At 27.0% G+C, this 21,547-nt stretch overlaps 1 protein-coding gene across 1 annotated transcript in view; it reads right to left on the reverse strand.

Annotated features, from left to right (window-relative positions):
• The window catches only part of Rgk2 (Rad, Gem/Kir family member 2), a 95,177-nt gene that overhangs the window by 36,162 nt on the left and 37,468 nt on the right, over window positions 1-21,547 (reverse strand). The window contains exons 3-5 of the mRNA XM_015519701.2: window positions 18,980-19,166; window positions 11,421-11,638; window positions 209-300 (exon numbers count right to left, since the gene is read on the reverse strand). Of these exons, the coding sequence (XP_015375187.2) occupies window positions 209-300; window positions 11,421-11,638; window positions 18,980-19,166 (497 nt within the window). The remainder of the gene's footprint in view (window positions 1-208; window positions 301-11,420; window positions 11,639-18,979; window positions 19,167-21,547) is intronic.

Here is a 21,547-nt window from a genome sequence, read left to right on the forward strand (position 1 = left end):
CTTTGTGAATTGTAAGTTTAAAAAAAAAGCAAAAAGTATAATAATAAAATGCCTTAAATGCATTATAAAAATAAAATATTTACCTACCAATATATGCACGCATAAAAAATAAAACAAAATACAATGTACCTATACAACCAGTTTTTTTTTTTTTAGATATCAGTATACGCTTTTAGTTCGTAAACAAATTTATTGTACGTGTACTTACCGACATTTCGATGCTAGGGTGATCAATGAACACCATTTCAGACTCTTCGCCATCCAGTAGAATGGAAACTGTTTTTTCACCAAACTCGTCATCTGCAAACGTAATTGACAATTTACCATAAAAAGGTATACGTACATTGTGCGTTTCTTCTAAGCAATAATACATTATTCATTCGGTACTTTTATTAAATCCATTTCGAGATAGAAAATAGAATTTACCAGAGTTTCCGTTCCCCATTCTAAAGAACTTCATTATACCATAAAATAACGTACGTACATATAATGTAAAGCCTGTCATTCTAAGGCCAACGTGGTGTGTACCTACTGCGGACGTATACCTCCGAGTTTACGTCACTTCAAAAACAATTCAGAAAAATAAATAAATACAAATAGTCAGGTTAAAGTGGATTGGAATGATTTTATTGGTAACTTAACATCACTTCAAGTGTATTTATTATAGGCATGTCGTCTAAAATAATAAAAGGGATGATTTTGTTTCCTCTCAAACGAAGATTTCATTATTGTTAGGTAAGTTTACTAATAAATAACAATGACTGATATTGTTATGATTGATTTACGTGACGTTGAGATGATAGTATTAGTAAATAACTAGCTTTCGGTCTCTTGTTGAAGTACTGCGGTCCCGGATTTTTTCTTGCCAAGCAGTAGCCCCTTTGCATATGGCTACGCGCCCACGGTCAGAGGCCCCGTCCCTGCACAGTTGTAACATCCCTGCAGAGCGAACGACACATTTATAGGTCATGATATTGTGTCTAGAACTAGCGTTTCTTGCTAGTCGACACGAACGATCACAGATCCGGCTCGCTAGCCAAAGCCTGACCGACGAAACCGTGTGATACTCACTGTCCCCATCTATTATAGATATATTTATCCTTGCATGTTATTATAATAATATAATAAACACACAGTAATACCACAAACGGCACAAATACTTGCTTATTTTTCTTTACACGGGATGGCCGGTATATTAGAAGACCACGCCGTTTCAACCTACACAGTCAATTCAAAAGTTACAGGTAGTAGGAGTTATATTGTAAGGCATTTCGTTGTGAAATTAAATATAATATGCACAATAAATTAGCGCGTTCATAAGAATTTTTTTTTTTATTGATCACAAAAAAACATCGACAGCAAAGGCCATTAGTTATAGAAAGTTAAAAGATATGCACAAATAAGTGTTTACATCTATATTTACAAAAATGAGTTATAAATAAAATGGGATGTACATTTTTATTTTTTAGATTCTGAACGAAGTGATGAATGTATTGATTTTACAATGATGTATGTTTTTTTTTTTTTTTGAGTGTGTGTACAGCATAACTAGTCGAAATAATGCTTCAATTTCAAATTTCGGGGGTGGTTTCCGATGTAAAAGTGAATATCCTTGGTGCATTATAGAGGTCAAAAGTAATATGGTTATAATTCAAAAACTTATCACTATAAATACTTGAAATTTTCATCAAATGTTTATGTTAGTAATATCTATAATATATACATTTTAATTTTCACTAATTTTTGACTTTTTTTGAGTTATTTATAGACCACTGAAATTTTCGAATTTTTTGAGAATTTTATTTTTTGAAGTACTGGTAAAAAAATGTTGGATGACCAAAAAAATTTAAAATCTAATACAAGGTTCCTTATAAGTTGTTTTTATTGTAGCTAAAAAAAATTAAAAATCATTAGTCACAATTTTTTAGCGTTTATAGTTCAAATATTTACGAAATCTGTCGAAAACGCGGAAATTTGGAAGTAATTTTGAAGTTGAAAAATCATAAAATTTTTTGTGTTTATAACTAAGGATTAAAAATACAACACTAAGTTTTCCATTAGTTAGCACATGTAGCTATTGAGAAAACTTGAAACATCATAGGAAAAATTTTAAGTGCATTTGAATTTTAAGTTTTTACGAAATAGCCTAACCTATCATTACATTCAAATCTAACCTACCCTAGTCAGAGGTCCACCCCACCACCTAATGTACAGCACAGCGATACCCACTTTCCCGCTTTTTTAAAATTAATACCGATACAAATTTATTTTTTAGGTAGAAAATCTTGAAAATTTAATACATGGCTCTTAACATATTATTATAATAGCAGCTGAAAAATAAAAGGAATTCATAATCACAATTTTTTTTTATAAGCATTAAAATTTTGAATTTTGACAAAATACGTAAAAATCACAAAAATTCGCAAATTGCTTTAAGCCAAAAATTCATAAAAAATGTTCTTTTTAAATCTAAGATTTGAAGATTTTATACAAGATTCCTTACAAATTTGTCAATCTTTATCACAAAAAAAAATGTCCACCGGAAATTCAAATTCAATTTTTATTAGCATTTGAATTTCAAATATTGACAAAAATTCGTCAAAACCATGAATTTTTGCAAATTATTTTGTAGTTCAAAATTCATAATATTGTTTGTATTTATATCTAAGGTTATAAAATTCAACACTAATTTTTCCAAAAGTTTTGCTTTAAATAGTTATAGAGAAAATTTGAGGCGTCATTATAGGAAAAATATTTTGAGCGTTTGAGTTTTAAATTTTTATGAAATCGCGTAATGATAACGATTTATCCTTAAACCAGGTATATGTATATTTATGATAATATAAGGTATTGTGAATTATGATAACTACATGAAATGTTTTTGGAAAAATTGATTAACCATGCCTTATGCAAAATGCGTCTTAATTGAAAAATAAAATATTTTTTTCAAAATAGAAATAATAATAAATAAATAATGACAATATTTAAATATAATATATCCTAAACTGACAAATCATCTCCGTTCAGAATCGTTTTTCGTATACAATGATACCTATCATTGCATTCAAATCTAACTTACCCTAGTCAGAAGTCCACCCCACCACCTAATGTACAGCAGAGCGATACCCACTTTCCCGCTTTTTTTAATATATGATTGTACATTTTGGAGTGTTTTAAAAAATTCAACAAATCTGAGTTATTTTTAGGTTTGGGACTGAGTGTGGAGTCCAGGTTATATAATATCCTATACTCAACTCGTTCTTGGTTGTACAAAAAACAGTCGGCAATTATGTGTTTGACTGTTAACATAGTTCCACAGGTTAGGTTAGGTTATTAGTTTAACAGAGGCTGCTACAACTTCAAAATGAGAAGATATCGATATGTTTATTTGATTACTAAGATAATCTGATTTTATGAATATAGCTACAACCTCACTTACACGAAGACAATCAGTTCTATTAAATCTGTATTCTTTATATCCAGTGTTATGGTTGTTGAAGTTTGTTTCTTGTAAACATAGGATTTCTGGGTAGTGTTCTAAAATTAATAATTTCAGTTCATCGATTTTTCTTTACATGTAGAACCCATTAATGTTCCATTGGAGAATTTTTATATTGTTTGAATTCATTTTTGTTTTTGTTTTTTTTTGTTTTTTGAACCATAGTTGGTTCTGACTTTATCAGTAATTTTTTGAAGGATGGGAATGTCTTCGTTGACTTCCTCACACAGAGAATGGATGTTGATGGCTTTGTGAGTGAAGTTCTCAATAATGTAAAAGAATTGAGAATAAGTTATAGGGATTTCGGTATTATTTGAAAAAATGCTTTCGGCGAGTTTGAGTCCTTCATTGAGTTTTGTGTAAATGTTTTCGAGTAAGCTGCTTATTTTTATATTTTTGGCTGAGTCGAGTGTTTTACCATTTGTTTTGTTTGAATCTAATATTTTTTCTCTTAAGGTTTTGGGCTGTTCGGGATTCTCATTAACCTGTTGATCGATATGGTGAGTGGTGACTGCTGGCGATGACAAGCTACTTGGCAATGGAAGAAGTCTTTTGATTGGTTCGTTTGGTATGACTATGGAGTTATTAGATTGTATTGGTTTTGTAAGGATTGAACCGTCGCCGATGTTTGGGGAATCGTTTGCATTTATTACCGTTGAAATTGTCTCTTGTGCACCATTAAGGTCATTGGATATTATATGTATTATATTATGTTGTTTGTCTACTATTATTGTTATCGTAAGTATTTTTCAGATTTTTTTTGCAGGAATTAAAAGTATGCCCAGTTTGTTTACATATATAACAAGTAAGTGTACCATCGGTTAAAAAGATTCTGAAATCGGTATTATCGAATCTAATTACAATAATTGAACATTTGCGATATCATCGGGGTAGATGTATACCTGGTGACGAAAGCTGCTTATATGTGCCAGTTCGTCATGAAAACCGGTTTTCAGAAAGTCGATTTGCAATAATGTTCGTATGCCGGCTAATATTAAATATTCATTGATTACATAGTGCGGAATTAACGGATGGGCATTTGAAATAATAAACCTTTTTGCTAGATCAACCAAACGACGAACAGGTATTTGGTGTTTATTTATAGTTATACAAGAACATTTTTGAATTAGTTCATCAACAGTACATTTGTCCGTAAAATAAACACAGAAACGATTATTGGAAATTTGGAAATACGAGATGCAAACGATATTTTTTTGTTGGTGAAATTTTGATGAAGGATTTAATGTATTCCATTTGAGATATATCATTGATAGTGTTTAAAACAATTGCTTGTTTTTTTTTTGGAAATTTAATGTTGGTTGTAGTTTGGGCGAAGGTTTTTAATTGAGATGTACCTAGATTGTATATTTTGTTCTTGGAAATTCACGATTGATAAAATTCTCGTAGCAATTTTATCGACTAATTGCACTGAGATGCGCGGGCGATATTACGGGTCGGTCAAAATAAGGAGTTATATACCTGTCAAATGGTTAATGTTATGATGATATATTGATATAAATTATAATATATACTGCTATCGGAAGCTAATAACGTAACACACATGTGTCTTGGACGGAGGTCGAACACGTACTGTCATAAGAATTTATTAAAAATAGTAAATACAAATTTAATCATCGGATCATTAATAATAACAGGTTTTTTTCTTGAATATGTATTCCCTATAAATGATTGTATTGGTATTTCAAAGCATCGATGTCCAGTGGCGGCGTGAACTTTTTTTTCCTATGAAGCAAAGACCTTAAATAAGTACCCACCCACCAATTTTTTAACACTTTATACTTTACTTTTCACTCATTTTAAATACTGGTCATATCACTTATATGTGACTATATGAGTACAAATTATAAACTAGTTTAGTCGTCTAGGTCTTGAAGACTGCAAGTCTGGGAGACCCACATCCAATTTTTCATTTTTCATAAAATATGTATTCATGCCTTTACTTCTGATATCCGATTTATAAGTAAGAAAATAATTATTCCAACCATTGGATAATATTCTATTGATTTTTGATTAGACGCCTAATAAAAATTTGTTGTAAATTACACAACATTTTCTTTTATTTCTTTTATATTCTTTTAATTTAATTTTGATGATTACCCTATTTTCAAAAGTAATTATCTAATTTTCATTTCTATTTTGTTTTAAAATATAGTTATGTATTATGATAAATATTATAAAAAATTAAATTCAAAATGAATAATGATGTAATAATCCAACAAATAATGTAGGTACCTACGTTATAATATGATTACTATATTATAATAGCATTAACCACAAAAGCAGCTTATTCTCTGTTTAATGTAGATATAGGATCAATAAACTATATATATATATATATGCAAATCATAGACTTCTGATCAGTGGTAGACTCAACTATTCCAATAGTTATTTCTAGGTTCAAGTTTAATTTATAGTTAGAGCACAAATGTCTGTTCTTTAATAACATATTATCTATCATTGTTGGCTTGTTGCAGAACAGATAACGAAAATAACACTAAATAAGAATAAATTATTATTGTAGTGTATCGAACCTTACATCGTTCCAAATTGAACCCGTTTTTGTCCAACGGTAATTTATTGAAATAATGTTAGATAAAAATCAGAACGCCAGTAATTTAATTGAATTAAAACATTAGCTGAAATTCACTTTAATATTCTTTTTACGCCGAAACTTGCATGTTATAGGTAAATATTCTGTATTGCCAAGTTGTTATTTGTGGACCCAATAATTAATTCCATGTAATTATTTTACACGCCAGAGATTACTAAAAGGTTGGATTGGGTTTATTATTATATTATTACCTATATATACTACCTACCTACTATGCCTATACAATTTAATTTGAAAAAATGTATTATACTATTAGGTATTTGATTATACTATACTCCGCCTAATTGTTAGTGGGTCACTATAATGAATGGTGTTAAATTTGAATTCGGTGATATAATATAATTGTATACGGAAAACGATTCTTAGCGGAAACGGATAAACAGCCTAAGATATTTTATATTACATTTAAATTATTATTGTTATTATTCTTATGTAGTCGGCTGGTTGGTTAAATTAATATTATTTGCATATTTGCATATTACTTGTGTGTAATAATATATTTTTAAAGTTTCAAAGTTTCAAAGTTTCAAGTACCTCCGAGTAATGTTTTTAAATTACAACGATATATCTAAAATCGTTATCTTTGGTAACTTAATTTGTATTTTCTTCTGGATTTAAACTTAAAATAACTATACAAAGAAAACTGTATTTATTTCTTAGATTCTTTGGTTACAGAATGAATTACTTACGTAGTACCTTGTTTAAAGTAAAATCTTTAGCTATAATCGCTTAACGTTCAGTTCAATACATTTTTAACTACTAAATAATTTGTAAATTTTCATTTTAATTCATTTTGTCAAAACTTGAACTTTATATACTAATAAAAAAAATTGTCATTTGCTATTGTAACTATATAATATATATCTACCCGGAACCTTATTCAATTATAATAATTAATAATAAATGTATGTATAAATAATGTATGTGCATACATGTATAAATTCAGTATTAATTTCGATTATAAGTCAAATTAAAAAAGTCGTCGTTTTTATTTTTGTATTTCCCGTTATTAATCGGTTACAACGAATGCTCGTTCTAACCGCATATAACGAGCTACCGGTTATAACGAGAAAAACTACCTGGCCCTTGAAACTCGTTATAACCGATTTCTACAGTATTACATTTTCAAGCTTTTTGACCTAATTAATTAAATTATATAGACGTTTACAAAAAAAAAAAACTAAAAATGTCAAAAAATAGTTCAAAATATTTTGAAAATCTTATTAAGTACCTAAAGGAAATAATAACATAAAATGTGGCTTAGTGAGGCGCGGTCGTACGCTCAATCTGCGGAAACGCAGTTGCTAGCTCCCGGATGGGTGACCACCCGGGATTTTTAGCAACATATCCTTGCCACACATACACAAACACGTGTTACAATCCTACCAACTCAAAAACCTACAAACAAGTATGCAAAAATAATTCCTACCGTACCACCCCCACACCCAATGGCCTATGTTGCCGCGGGTTCCCCTCAAAAAAAAATAACATTAAAATTTAATGTAAATTTCAGGTATGTTGTCACAGTTGTTCGTTTTTTGAGTTAGAACAAAATAGGGAAATCGTTACTTGAGAAATCGAGTGAATACCCAATGTTGTAAAAATTTTATTTAACTTTCCATAGAAATTTTCGTTAAAGATAAACAAACTTATAGGGAATCTTGTTTCACATTTTCAAACTTTTGATTTAAAAAGAAAAATTTTATAAATTCATAACTCAAAATAATTTGCAAATGTTTATATTTTTAACGTAGGTATTTCGAAATTCTGAACTCATAAGAAGGTATTGTGGATTTACGTTCAACTTTTTTTTGTTTAATTTCCACTAACAATAACTTGCAAGGACATTTTTATTAAATTTTCTACTTTTTTAAACTAGTAAAATATTTTTATCTGCGTTAATTCAAAAAAAATTTAATAATAATCAAATATTTCATATACATATAAATAGCTCAGTATAAGTCAAAATATTTTTAATATTTTATATTATACAGAAAATTCTAATATAAACATTCAGTAAAAATTACATGTATATGGAAATCTGCAGTTTAGAATTGCACCCAAAACCAAAATTAATTTTGCCTAAAATGTATTTTTGTGAACTTAAAAAAAAAAAAATAAAGACCAATCTTAGTATCTATTTTTTTAAATTTAATTTTAATTTTAATATGTCATGAATCATAATAATTGGATACCATACTTAAATCAACAGTTACATATACCCACTATGAAGTTAAGAAATGTAAGCAATATGTTACCAGTATACGATTGAATTTTGCTCACGAGTTACAAGTACCATTACTTTATTGTTTGGTTGCTTCACATTTATTCATACATAACACGGAAGATTACTATGGAAGATTGAATAACTTAATATACATAACGCATAACGGTAAGAAATTCAGAGTTGTCATGAAGATAAAGATATTAATTGCATGGATTTCATTAACTTATAAGCCTGTATAAACAAGCCAATGATTCATTTCTTATATCCATTTTATGATTTTCAGCTCATATGTTTTCCAAGTAAATAAAGGTTCAAATGTTTATTGTTATATAAAATAATCTTTCTGATCGTTTTAAATCACAGTTTTCTATTCTATGCTAGATTAGCATCTCTGAATAAAACGAATACAAAATAATTTCAGCTCATCTGTCATGTTTTGGGATCGAAAATGTCCATAGACTATATTTTGTACCTATAGGGCATATACATAAATAGGTACCAAAATATCAAAGTTCAATATTTTATTAACAAAGGTATCAGAGTCAATTTTTCAAGTAAGGAAATGGGGAAACAATATTCATTTGATGACACGAGTTGCTATTCTAGTGTAGTATTGAAGTAAGTGTTTAAAATAATATAATAAACGTTCAAGCTGTCTATTACCATAATACACAGACTAAACGTAAAATAAATTTTGGAATGATAAAGCTAGATTTTTTTTAAATTTTAAAGAGTGTTCTTACAACTTTTATGAAGCGTTTGAATACAACTCAAATACATCTCTGCTACAGACGGATAATTTTTTTTAATAGTATTTTATATACCTACCTTTTGTTATGTATAAGAATATGTTTTAAAAGTGACTTTCATAACATTGTATTTTAAGACTAGCGAAAATGCAGAACGCAGTAAATTGTTTTCACATAATTTTAAATAATAACTTAATACGAGATTTAAATAATTAATCAGTCACTACTCACTAGGTATTACAAGTAGGTATTGAATAATGTACCTACATTTATGATTATAATAATTTTAGTAGGCAAACATAACCAGCTTTTAACACTTACTTACTTTATATAGTGGAATATTTATTTATGAAACATCTCAATTATTTAAAAATCAATAATACCTTTGATCACATTTATAATCCGAGAAGGATTATAAAAAATATAAACTAACTAATACTTTATAAAATTTACCCAATATTATGAATAATTTTGTTATTTCATCTTTCATTTTTGATTGCTGTTACTAAAATAATTGAGAGAAATGGTATGGTTTGAATAACCAGCTCACCATGTAGACAGCAATTTTGTAATTATAATATAGTAATAATGTTTTAGATAACAAATTTCTGTCCGTCTCTCTATCGTAGTTTAAATTACCTTTTTCATTAATTTATTGTATATTATGTTTGTATATTTTTTAAATGATCACTGGTTCTTAATATATTATTTTTAATTTATGTACCTTCTGTTTTTATATTTAACATATATATATATATATTGATATACGATCAAATAGATTGACACTTTTACGAATAGGTACAAAAATATTAACATTTTCTGTAAATACAATTTTATATTAAAGCAATGTTATTTGTATAACTGTTACTTAATGTATTATAAATTTAATTGTTACTTGTATGTTACTATCCCTCACTCTTGTTTTTCACTTATATTGCAGGATTATACGACAGATTAAATAATATTTTACCTATTATAAATAGAAAAGCATATAATCTATTACAAAAACATTATTTTAATTTTCTGAACCTATGATTACTATGTAAGATATGTGAATATGTGATAGGTACAAACTAAACATTATACCTATTTATTTTTTAACATTATTTATACGATAACCTATTTTAAACTCACCAATAAATAATAACTTTATTACAGTTCGTAAACCTATGTGACTGTGTCTGGTAATTTTCAATCTGTTTTCCTTATACAGGGTGGGTCATTGCCCCCAGGGTCCCAGTTTTCTTATTGTAGATATACGGTTTATCAAGAAACATATTATTACGTATAACCCACACTGTGTTGATTAATTTAATCTCAATTTATTGATCTTTAAATAAAAGTAAGACATGGAGTAGAATGAAATCAGATTAATTCTTTCATCTTGGTTATATTGAGTTATGAAGGGAATAATATTTCTTTCTTCTATTAAATAAAATTGTATAATTTTAAGATATACAAATAAATGATTTACTGATCAAATAGGACATCAAAATATATTTATGTATTTTTTAAAGTAAACATTAATAGTAAAATAATATCTATATCTATCGTTATTTAACATTTGGTTTTCTGTAATAAAATAAATATATAAGTATAACATAGACTTTTGTATAAAAATAAGATTGTTAGTCTTAGCTTATGATTGCAAAAAATGAACTCATATTGTAAAATATAAAGGTCGTATTTTATGTTTTTAATCAATATAAGATTCGGTAAACTTTGAAAAAATCCCATAAAAAAGGAACACGGTAAAAAAAATTAGCGACGATTACCATAACTGCGACTATTTAGTATATTTATGCAGCCAAAAATACATCAACGCCATCATGTCTATTTTAATAAGAAAATATGCTAAAATTATCCATTGATAAATGTATGTATTAAATAATATTAAATATTTAGAATTAATTGTGGCATTTACTATGCGTTATTAATGTTATTTTGAAAATCATCACGCGAAACAAACTTACTTATAGTAGGTAATATTCCACTTTAATACCATATTTTTACCTTATATATTAGGTATTTCGTTTATTGAATTTAAAAGTATACGTTTTTATTACAGTTCAGTTAGGTTTATTATTATAAGTAATAATATTAATGTTTTTGAGACATATATACACAAAAGTTCAAAAATGTACGGTACAAAATTAAGTTAAATAGTTAAGTTTTATATAGTAATGGGTGACGCCCTACATTAGGACCGAAAACAAATCATATAACATTGGAAAACAATGCATATTATTTAGGTTCAACGATGATAAAAAATTTTCTTTTGGTAAATTTATCAAAAAAACTCAATGTTCTTACCTAAGGATGCGTCGTACGTATTCATGTATTCAGATGTCATAAACTGCGAAACCAATGCCGTTTTGCCGACACCAGATTCGCCAAGAAGTACCACCCTGTACTTGGGTATCTCTTCGGCAACGCTAGACTCTCCAGAGCTTAGATCATTATAGCTGCTATTTCCACCACAACACGAACCATCAAAAGGTGATATCCCGCTTAGGTTACTGGGACTATGTCTATAAAAAAAAAAAATCATAGTTTGGGTTAAAAAAAAATGAATATTTTTTAACGACGAGCGCAAGTCATTATCGTTAAGAACAATCGTACCTACGTTCAAAAATGCTCGATATAATACATATGTTTCCTAAAATACAATCACAATAATTTATCAAAAATAAATTGTTGGCGCCTCGGCTACTTCTTTTATGCGCATAACGACGTATTATCACTATATATAATCCTATATCTCCCGAAACACGAGATACGCCCAAGGGAATATCACACTACATCTACACCATAATATTATATAATATGTACATATACACGCGTTTTGCGATTACGACAGTGTGGTTGAACGAAATTGATTGATGTAAGTTTATGTTGATACCAAGCCACATATCACTCTTTTTCTTGGTTCCAGTTTTATCCAACATGGCAACATTAATTAAAATTATTTGTCAATGCAGAAATTACATTGCTCCTGTATAAAAATTAATGTTGACTGACATACAATTTGTAATTTTACATTTTGCAGAAACCCTAATATAATTGTGTCTATTAAATATACTAAAACTAACGAACCGTAAACGACATCACGAGCTGTTGATAAAAATAAGTTTCGATCTTATTCCTTACCTATATGATTAAATTATGGGTATACGCAGTGCACACAGATAATTTGTTGTGTTACTAATCAATAATATAAATATAAATAGACATTGGAAACAATATGTATTTTAATAATTATTAAAAAAATCATTAAATCAATGATATAATTTGTATAATTTACATATAATTTTCATAACTGAAATATTTTATGAATTATCAAAAAGTTAAGATTATACCTATGACATGTTGAAGCACATATTTTCGAAATTATTGTGATTTTTATAGAGCTGCTTCATCTAAAATGCAACAATTATACGTGTTGTATATGATAAATATATTGTACTAATATGGACATTTAAATGTATTATACCATGGTAGATTTATACCTATTCAAGGATAAACCATTTTAATGTTATACTTTTATAACTTAATATTAAGCAGCAATATGCCGTTTTTTGTAAAACTATGTATGTGTATAATATGATGTAGGTAAGTATTATTTGAAACTTTTTATTCAACCTTTATAATATAATTAAAATTTTATTATATTTAAAAAAAAAATCATCTCCTTAAATAAATTAACGAATCCTACTAGAAATATGTATACTGCATAGTACCTCGTATTAGCTCACATACTAAAGATATTATTAATATTATAGAAATTGATAATAACTTAATTCATTAGATAATAATTAAAATAAACAGTATGTAGTGTACAAGTGGAGTAGCCAGGAACTTTGTACGGTGCGGGGGAGTGGGCTTTAGCCCCCAGGCTACACTTTTATAATATATAGTAAAAACTAATATTTTATTGCGCATAGATAACTTTTTTTTTTTTTGAACTATGAATAATAACTGATAACGAAAGACTAGATTTTATACATAAAACACTGCATACCTATCATATAATTCATGCTGTTAATATGAGTGTCCATAAATTGTTACTTAATTGATTAAATAACGAAAGTTAATATTTCAACGTAAGTGTATATCCTGTTTTTGCAATGCTTTCATATGTTTTGCATATTTGGTCACCATAAACAAAAGCGAGCGAAAAAAGTACATAATATACCGAACGAGTGAGTAAAAATCCAAAAAAGTGATGAGCAAAAAATTAATTAATTATTACTTTTATACATATTAAATATAAATGTACGTTTCAAAAAATATTTGGGTTTGCCCAAAACAGCATCTACCAATAATACAAGTCTTACATGGTAGAGACATGGCATAACCCATGGGCCATGGCTGAATAATCTGTTTAATTGTTTATTTTGTTCTGTTTTGTTGATAAAATTCCTACAAACAACATGAATACTTCGCAACCGTTGAACCACTACTATTTGCTAATACTTTTTCATATACATAGATATAACTAAAAGTATGAAAAAGCATGAAAATTCTAACTTTTCGCCTTAACTCATTAAACATTTTAAAACAAGTATAGACACGTCACTTCTATAAATGACTTCTTATTAGCTCAAATAATACACTAATTACAACAAAATGTACAAATATTTAAGTAAAAATAAATGTTTTAAAAGAATTTTTAAAATATTTCATAGTGGAAGTTTTAATTTAAACGATTTGCTTTTGCGATTGTTCATTGTTCAAAAATATTCACTAAATATATTAGCCAATTTTAAATACGTACCAGTGTTGATAATGAACGTAGTTTTTCATCCTACGAGTACATTCTTATAAATCACCGACATAATTTGACAAAATGGAACACACTTTTCTAACTAATTGTTTTAGATTCTTAGCGGAGCGATGAATGTATTGATTTTACCATAATGTGTGTTTTTATTTTTATACATATATTTTTTTTTGTGTCTGTCATCACGTTTTGGGGCAGTAAAAGTGCTTCGATTTTTGACTTCTGGTCAATATTCTTCTCATATTTTTTCAAATCAATATTGAAACATTATTAACCGAATTTATTTCCGAATTTTCGAATATCATAAAACCTCTCTTCTCCCTTACAACTTATTAATTAAGCAAGTACTAATTATAAACATAGGTACTAAATATCTCTTATCGTTGAAATTATAGTATCTCATATTGTTACTTTTCTTGTGTATTATTTACTATTCAAAGTCTGCGCTCTCTTACATTTTATATATAAATGAACCTTAACTATCATGTATGTTCAGACTATTAATTGTATGTAATATTACTGACCTAGTGGCGAAACTGGGGTCTATTTTCAATGGGAGAGGGGGTGTTCATATAAAAAAAAGATTTGAATATTAAGCTTTCAATTGCAGGTACCTAGTACCTACACGTCTTAATGAGACTTACTGATTTTGATTTTACTAAAACATTTTAAAGACTAACTATTCAACATTTTTAAGTTAAACTTGAAAAAAATAATTAACTAATAACCTATCTTAACTCTTAATAATATATAAAATTTACTTAAATAATGGTACTAATGAAACATAGTACATATTTCATGTCACTTTACTCCTGTTAATCTCATCGTAGCTAATTTTTTGTAGATTAATATAAATTCCAGGGTATTTACAATTTGATTCCCTTCCGAAGGCTAAGTCTCCTGCAACTACCACAGAATCTTTTAGAGACATGTTCTATTAGGGATATTATTAAATAGTTGGGATTTTGCTCGTTAACTAGTAGGACATACAGTTTCCACTATTTATCTTCTTTTTCAACGATTTATCATTCAATTTTCTTTGGTTTTTCCTGAGTTTGGAACCTAACCATAAAATAATAATATTTTTAACAAAAACCGTTGTAAAAACTAAAATAATTAAAAAATATAACCAGCAATATCGATAAAAACCGTAATAATTATTAAAACCAGTAACCGAAATGGTTATAAAAGCCAATATAAATTATTTTAGTTTCTAGCTTAGCTTTAGTAATAATATGATATTAATAATGGTTCACCGCATAATATTATACTAAGATATGTAGTAAACATTTCAGAAATTATTTTGTAGCAGCCAAAATACAATATTATACCACATAATATTAACAACGTACAGTTATGAATTAATAATAGAATATGAAAAAAATATATAATATGTTAGTCTGCTCATAATATCTTGTGAAAATATTTAATTACCATGGTGTGTGCGCCACTATATGCTTAACGGTGGTGTATAATTTTAATTACACGAATAAAAACTGTGATGTTACTCTATATGGTTACTGTAAACCAAAAGGTTTACTATGTCAGATTTGACACATGGTTATAATTTTTAATTAAATATATTCAGTTATATTCAGTTATATGCAAGTATGTTTAATGCCCATTACGATTACATCACTCCCTTGTTCTAGCTATCAATCAAACATAACACATAATAATTTAGTGGTAGGAGATATGGAGGTAAATTGATACGATCGCTTAGAATGCCAGAATCGGTTTAAGGGTTTAAATGTCTGATGTTTATCATCCAAAGAAAAACTACAGACAAAAAAAGAGAAGAATGCAAGAAAAAGAAGTTTTAGAAAATGCTTAATGTTGCACGTTTCCATTTCATCTAATAAAACAAATTGCGTTGTTCAATCTGCTAGAAAGAATTTCAGTAACATAATGAAGACATTTATCCAGCATTAACACCCAAATTCATAGAGCTATACTCAAACGATGCGATGTTCAACATAAATTGTAACTAATTTGACCTAATATTATAAAGAAATCTTAGAAGTTTAAAAATGTTAAGGTTAAAAAAAACTGTTTATAAAATAACCAATACAATTTGGGAAGTTATAAAAGAAAAAATGTATTTTAAGAAACTCATTTTTATTTCTATATGACTAATTACACGAATACAAAACGTAAGTATATATTATAAATTAAAAGATTTATCACAGCTCATGATATTATTTTTTTAATGATATTTCATACATATGAATTTATATCTAATAAGAATAAAATATCAAATGATAAGGTTGCGAAATAGAAGTCTACTATTATTTAGAAAAAACTTATTAGTTGGAAACGAATGACATAAAATGTTATTTTAGAAATTAAATTCAGACATTGATTGTAACATATTATTTAGTTCTAAAAACTATAATATTAATTTAATGTTTATATTCATGAAACATAATTGATATTATCTACCTATGAGTTAGGTACCTACTATTAGTAACAATAATATATTATAAGTACCTACATTTCTTTAACTTAAACTAATATAGGTACTAACGTTTTAAAATATTTAAATTACCATTATGGTATAATTTATTCCTCTCTGTTATTATAATTAATATAAGTGTTATCTTTTCTTTTAATTTAGTGTATAAGTCATAACTTATAAATCATAGCTTAAGATTAAGCATCATTATACTAACAATACAGGTTTTCCTTAAAGAAGGTGTTTATTAATTTGAAAATATGTAAAATAACGTGTAGATAGTCTTGTAATAAATGAATAAATACTAAATTTTATCGGTTTAAAAATAATACACTATATATAGTATATATTATCAATAAGCAACGTAATATTAAATTGTTTGTTATTTTTATAATTTATACCATATTATTTGTTCAACAAAATTAAAAATTATATTTTATATGTTAATAGTTTGATGGAGACAAAAATATTTTTATATATATCAAAAAATATATTTAAATTTTTCCATTGATTTGGAATATATAAATACAAATTTATTTTTTAAATAAGTTCAAAATTAATAATTCACAATCAATTCACCTTAAACGGTTTTTTATTATTGTTTGCCCAATGCCAAGCACTTTGGCAAAAGAATCGGTTGGTTTTGAAATTCTCATGCTAGCTGTTTTTTTTTTGGGCTTATAAAATTGAATAATGTCTTGTTGTTTTATTCAATCTGTATAATTTAAATATTTCATATGAGTCAAAATATTCAGTGTCCGTCAATTATTTGGACACTAAAAAAATATTTTCTTTTTATAAAACAATAACTGCAAACGCGAAAATAACACCGAACTGGAAAGTAATTTTTAATATTTTAGGTTTTGAGTGGGTGAATGGGTATCGGCTTAACGATTATTTCTTTTTTTATTTTATCTATATACCAGGGACTTTCCGAGTATTTCAAGACTTTCATTTGATAATTTAAACTTTTGGCTTATGGATTTAAAATGCAATATGGATAATAGAACGTTACTGGAAAATGAAAAGCTTTAGTTACAACCCTTCAAAAAAAACCTCTTTTAGCTAGTTAATAGACAACTAAAATTTTCTGAATTTTGAATCGTATAGAAATATAATTAATAATTATATTTAAAATCACGTTATTCTTTAAGATACTTGGTATGAAAATTTTCATGTACCTAGTTTAAATAAAAATATGATTACAAACGACTGTATAGAACTTTTACCAGAGAAATATTTGAGATAAATAGTGATTTATTATTATTTTGAGATGAAAACATTTTACTTATATAGTATAAAAAATTATTTTTGTATTGGTACATTAGCACAAATGTCAGTACGACAATATATTATGTTCTATAGTAGGTATAATGATAAGAAATTTATCAGTTATAATTTTCAGCATTCTCGGAATTCCATATAACAAACTAGTTAGGTATGAAACTATCTTAGATCATATACTATACTTTTATACGATGTACTTGTATATGATCTAAGGAAACTATGAACTAATATTAGCATTACAGTTGATAAATGTTTTATCATAGCTATTAGTTCACTTTAAAGTTTAAAAAGGCCTCATAATAGCTGATGTTCATATTAAAAAGGTTCTATACCATTGTGTACAATACTACAATGAAACCTCTTAATACCGGTCACCGTAATATTGTCCGTTATTTAGAGATGTACTTTATTCAGGAGGGGGTGGGTAAATTCTCGAAAATAACTAGGATAAATTGATAATTACATAATTACAACATTTATTATTTATATTATAATATATTTTATAATCGATGATATTTCTATATTTCTATTATTTTAATGCAAATATTAATTGTACATATTATTATTTAAAATTATATGAAAAAATCAATTACTTTAGCTTGTTCAGACCTTGATGTATAGTAATTTCGTGTACCAAGGTATTTTCTAATTTATTTGCGCTGGAGACAATACATTTACGAATACGTTCGCATGTAATGGAATCACAAATTCACAAACACCGGTACGAGTCATTTGGTTGAAGGTTTAGTGATCGAAAAAAAGCGATCAAAATGTCGTGTGATCGAATCGTTTTTGGTCAAAAAACTGGTGGTTGAATATTTTATTAATATAGTCGAAATATTTTGTGGTCGAATGGGTTTTTCGGTTGAAGTAAAGATAATGATTATCTGTGCCATTGGACCCACTGAGATTTTTTAATAAACAAAATAAATATTTAATTTTTTTTTTTTACTTTTTGTTCTAAAAACAAATAATCATCTAAGGTAAACTTTCACTGAATAATATTATCACATGATAGTATCACTGTGTATGGTATAATAATAATTATTATATCTACTATCTAGACTATACGACTATACGAGTAATACTACACTCGATAATCGAGAATATTCGATAACAAGTAACACTCTCCTCGGTCCTCCCCGAGGGATAAAATGTATCATATCAATATTTACACTTTAGAGTCTACAAAGTAAAAATAACTACACTTGTAAGTCAATATTATAGTCATACGATTATAGTTTTGATCCACCGATTATAAGACATAAGTGTTTTCAATTGATAATTATTAGGTTATTTCTATGAAATAATAATTAAAATAAATAGGTATGTAGATATAATATTCACTTGCTAGTTGTTGAATTGACGCTAGTATTACTTCTGGATCTTCTGTTTATAATACTATCTCCACAATTCACCACTCCACCTTTATTAGTTATACTAAAAGTACGAAGTCTATACAACTCGTCCCCAGACCTTGGATTGTATGGTTTTTCTGGAAGACTGCAAACACGGGGCCTTACGTGATCCGGAACTGAAAAAATAAATATTATTTATCATTAGATAAGTATATTATACGTATGTCATCACGAATCTAGGACAAAATATCCAACGGTCAAAATAACCACGGACAAAAAATCCAAATTTATCAGTTTTTACGTAAATTAATAGATTACACATTACTTTCTAATAAAATTAACTCAAATATCAAATTATTTAATTGTAAAAATATACCTAATATATAATAATTATATAAATATAATTAATATATTATATAATTAAATATATATATATATATATATAATTTTTAATTTTTTAGAAAATAGTGTAGGTAGTCATTTTTTTAGCAAATTATTCCTGTATTCATAAAAACAAATTTTTTTCATTTTATTTTATATTATTTGACTATTTGACTAATGTTTGTGCAGTATATTTTGTGATATTATTATACTACTACGAAATTTATATATTTAGGAGTTAATTTTATTAGAAAGTAAAGTGTAATATACTAATTTACGTACAATTTGGATATTTTGTCCGTGGATATTTTAACCGTTGGATATTTTGGTTTGGATATTTTGACCAATTACCGTCATCACAACTGAAGATTATAATAAATACCACCAATGTAACATAAATACACTGATCTCCTGTAATTCAGCAATATAGCAACTAAAATAAACTCTAGTACTACGCCGATATCTTTCTTATCCCATTATCTAATGCACTCAGCAAAATCCATGTACGTTAGCTATATAAAGAGAAAAAACGTGCGAACGTATGATGTTCATACATAACATAAATGTGTGTATAAATTGTATTGCGTCTTATTGCCAAAGACAAATGGGAAATAGGTGCTCTGTCTTAAAACAGTAAATATAATTTCACAATATTTTCACGGAAAAAAAATATTTTATTTTATTTGTCTAACATTAGCGTGTGTAAGGTATTTACTATTTAATAATATGTATAATATATCAATTTCAAAATAACAGTTATTTTATAAACATCATCATTACTGAAACAAATTAAACATATTAAAGGAGGTAATTGATCTTATCTTAATTTATTTTCGGTTGCAAAAAGTGAATCAATATAATGATTTGACGTAATGGTTCTATTGTCTAATTATTATGGTAAGCCATTTAATATGTAATATAACAAGATCGTCTTGAAATGTTCATTAAATCCGTTTATCATTAAAAATCGTTCAACAATTAAACTATTTTTTATGACGAAATTAAAAATATAATAAGAAAGAAATATTCTTATAAACTTTTATTAACATTACGTTTATTATTATTATTATCAACATAATACAACAAATTATCTATATTCTATACTTACCTAATATTATAAAAAGGTAAAATTTGTTTATATGTAGGATTCATGTCTGTAACTAATGAACCGATTTTAAAAATTCTTTCACTATTAGAAAGAATAAACATATCTTTAAGATATTATTTAAGTGTGTACACTATCCCTAACTCATTAAAGTAATTTTAATAGGCAACGAGATTTTTTAAGAATGCCCTTCCAATTCTAAATTTTATTTCTGTATATATTCAAATTCTGCTTTTTCGAATTTTTAAATACCCTGGTAGACCATAATATATTTTTGTATATTTGAGACTTTTTGATCCTATGATAATACAAATTTTTGTTTTTAAAATAGGAACCCCTTTTCCACTTTTAATTATCCAGTAGATATTAATGTCTAAAAACGAATTCGTTTTTGAGAACTTTGATGTATCTAAATCAAGTTAGAACGAGTGCTATTTATTTTTTTAAATAACTTTGTGTAGGTACTATGAATAATATGTCAACGATAATGGATCAAGTAGATATGAGGACTTAGATGATTTGAAAATGTTAGGAATTCCTATTGATCTATCAATATTAAAATGATCGCAGTATAAAAAATACATTCATCTAATATAATATGTAATATTTTTATTTTTGTAAAACCATTTTTAAGGATATTTTTTTTATTATTATTGATAACAGACCTGGGCTTGCAAATAATTCAATCAATTACATCAACTACAGTGTATCTACTTATTCTAAATATTGATTTGAAGATTGATATGATTATGAATATGGTTGTTGAAAATTTCAGCTAGTGATTCGGGTAGATTGTGATTTGTTCTGATGTGTTGTATATTTGGCATTCAATGAGACTATGGTTGATGGCGACTTAGACACTACAACACGTTGAGCATTTTTTTTTAGCCATAAAAAAAATTTAAGAAATTTGAGCACGTCCTAGCTAAGAGGACTTCAATTTTTTGGGGTATTTCGATAGGGATTTCCCAATAATTGTCGATTTTATGTTTAATGTGATTCAGTTTAATGGAGTAGGATGTCAATTTCTGTTGGCAAATTTTAAAGATTCCCCTCCCCAGTATAAATATT

This window comes from Diuraphis noxia, unplaced genomic scaffold (assembly GCF_037042655.1).
Source record: "Diuraphis noxia isolate RWA-SAM2 unplaced genomic scaffold, SU_Dnox_SAM2 contig0003, whole genome shotgun sequence".
Taxonomy (NCBI): Eukaryota; Metazoa; Arthropoda; class Insecta; order Hemiptera; family Aphididae; genus Diuraphis; species Diuraphis noxia.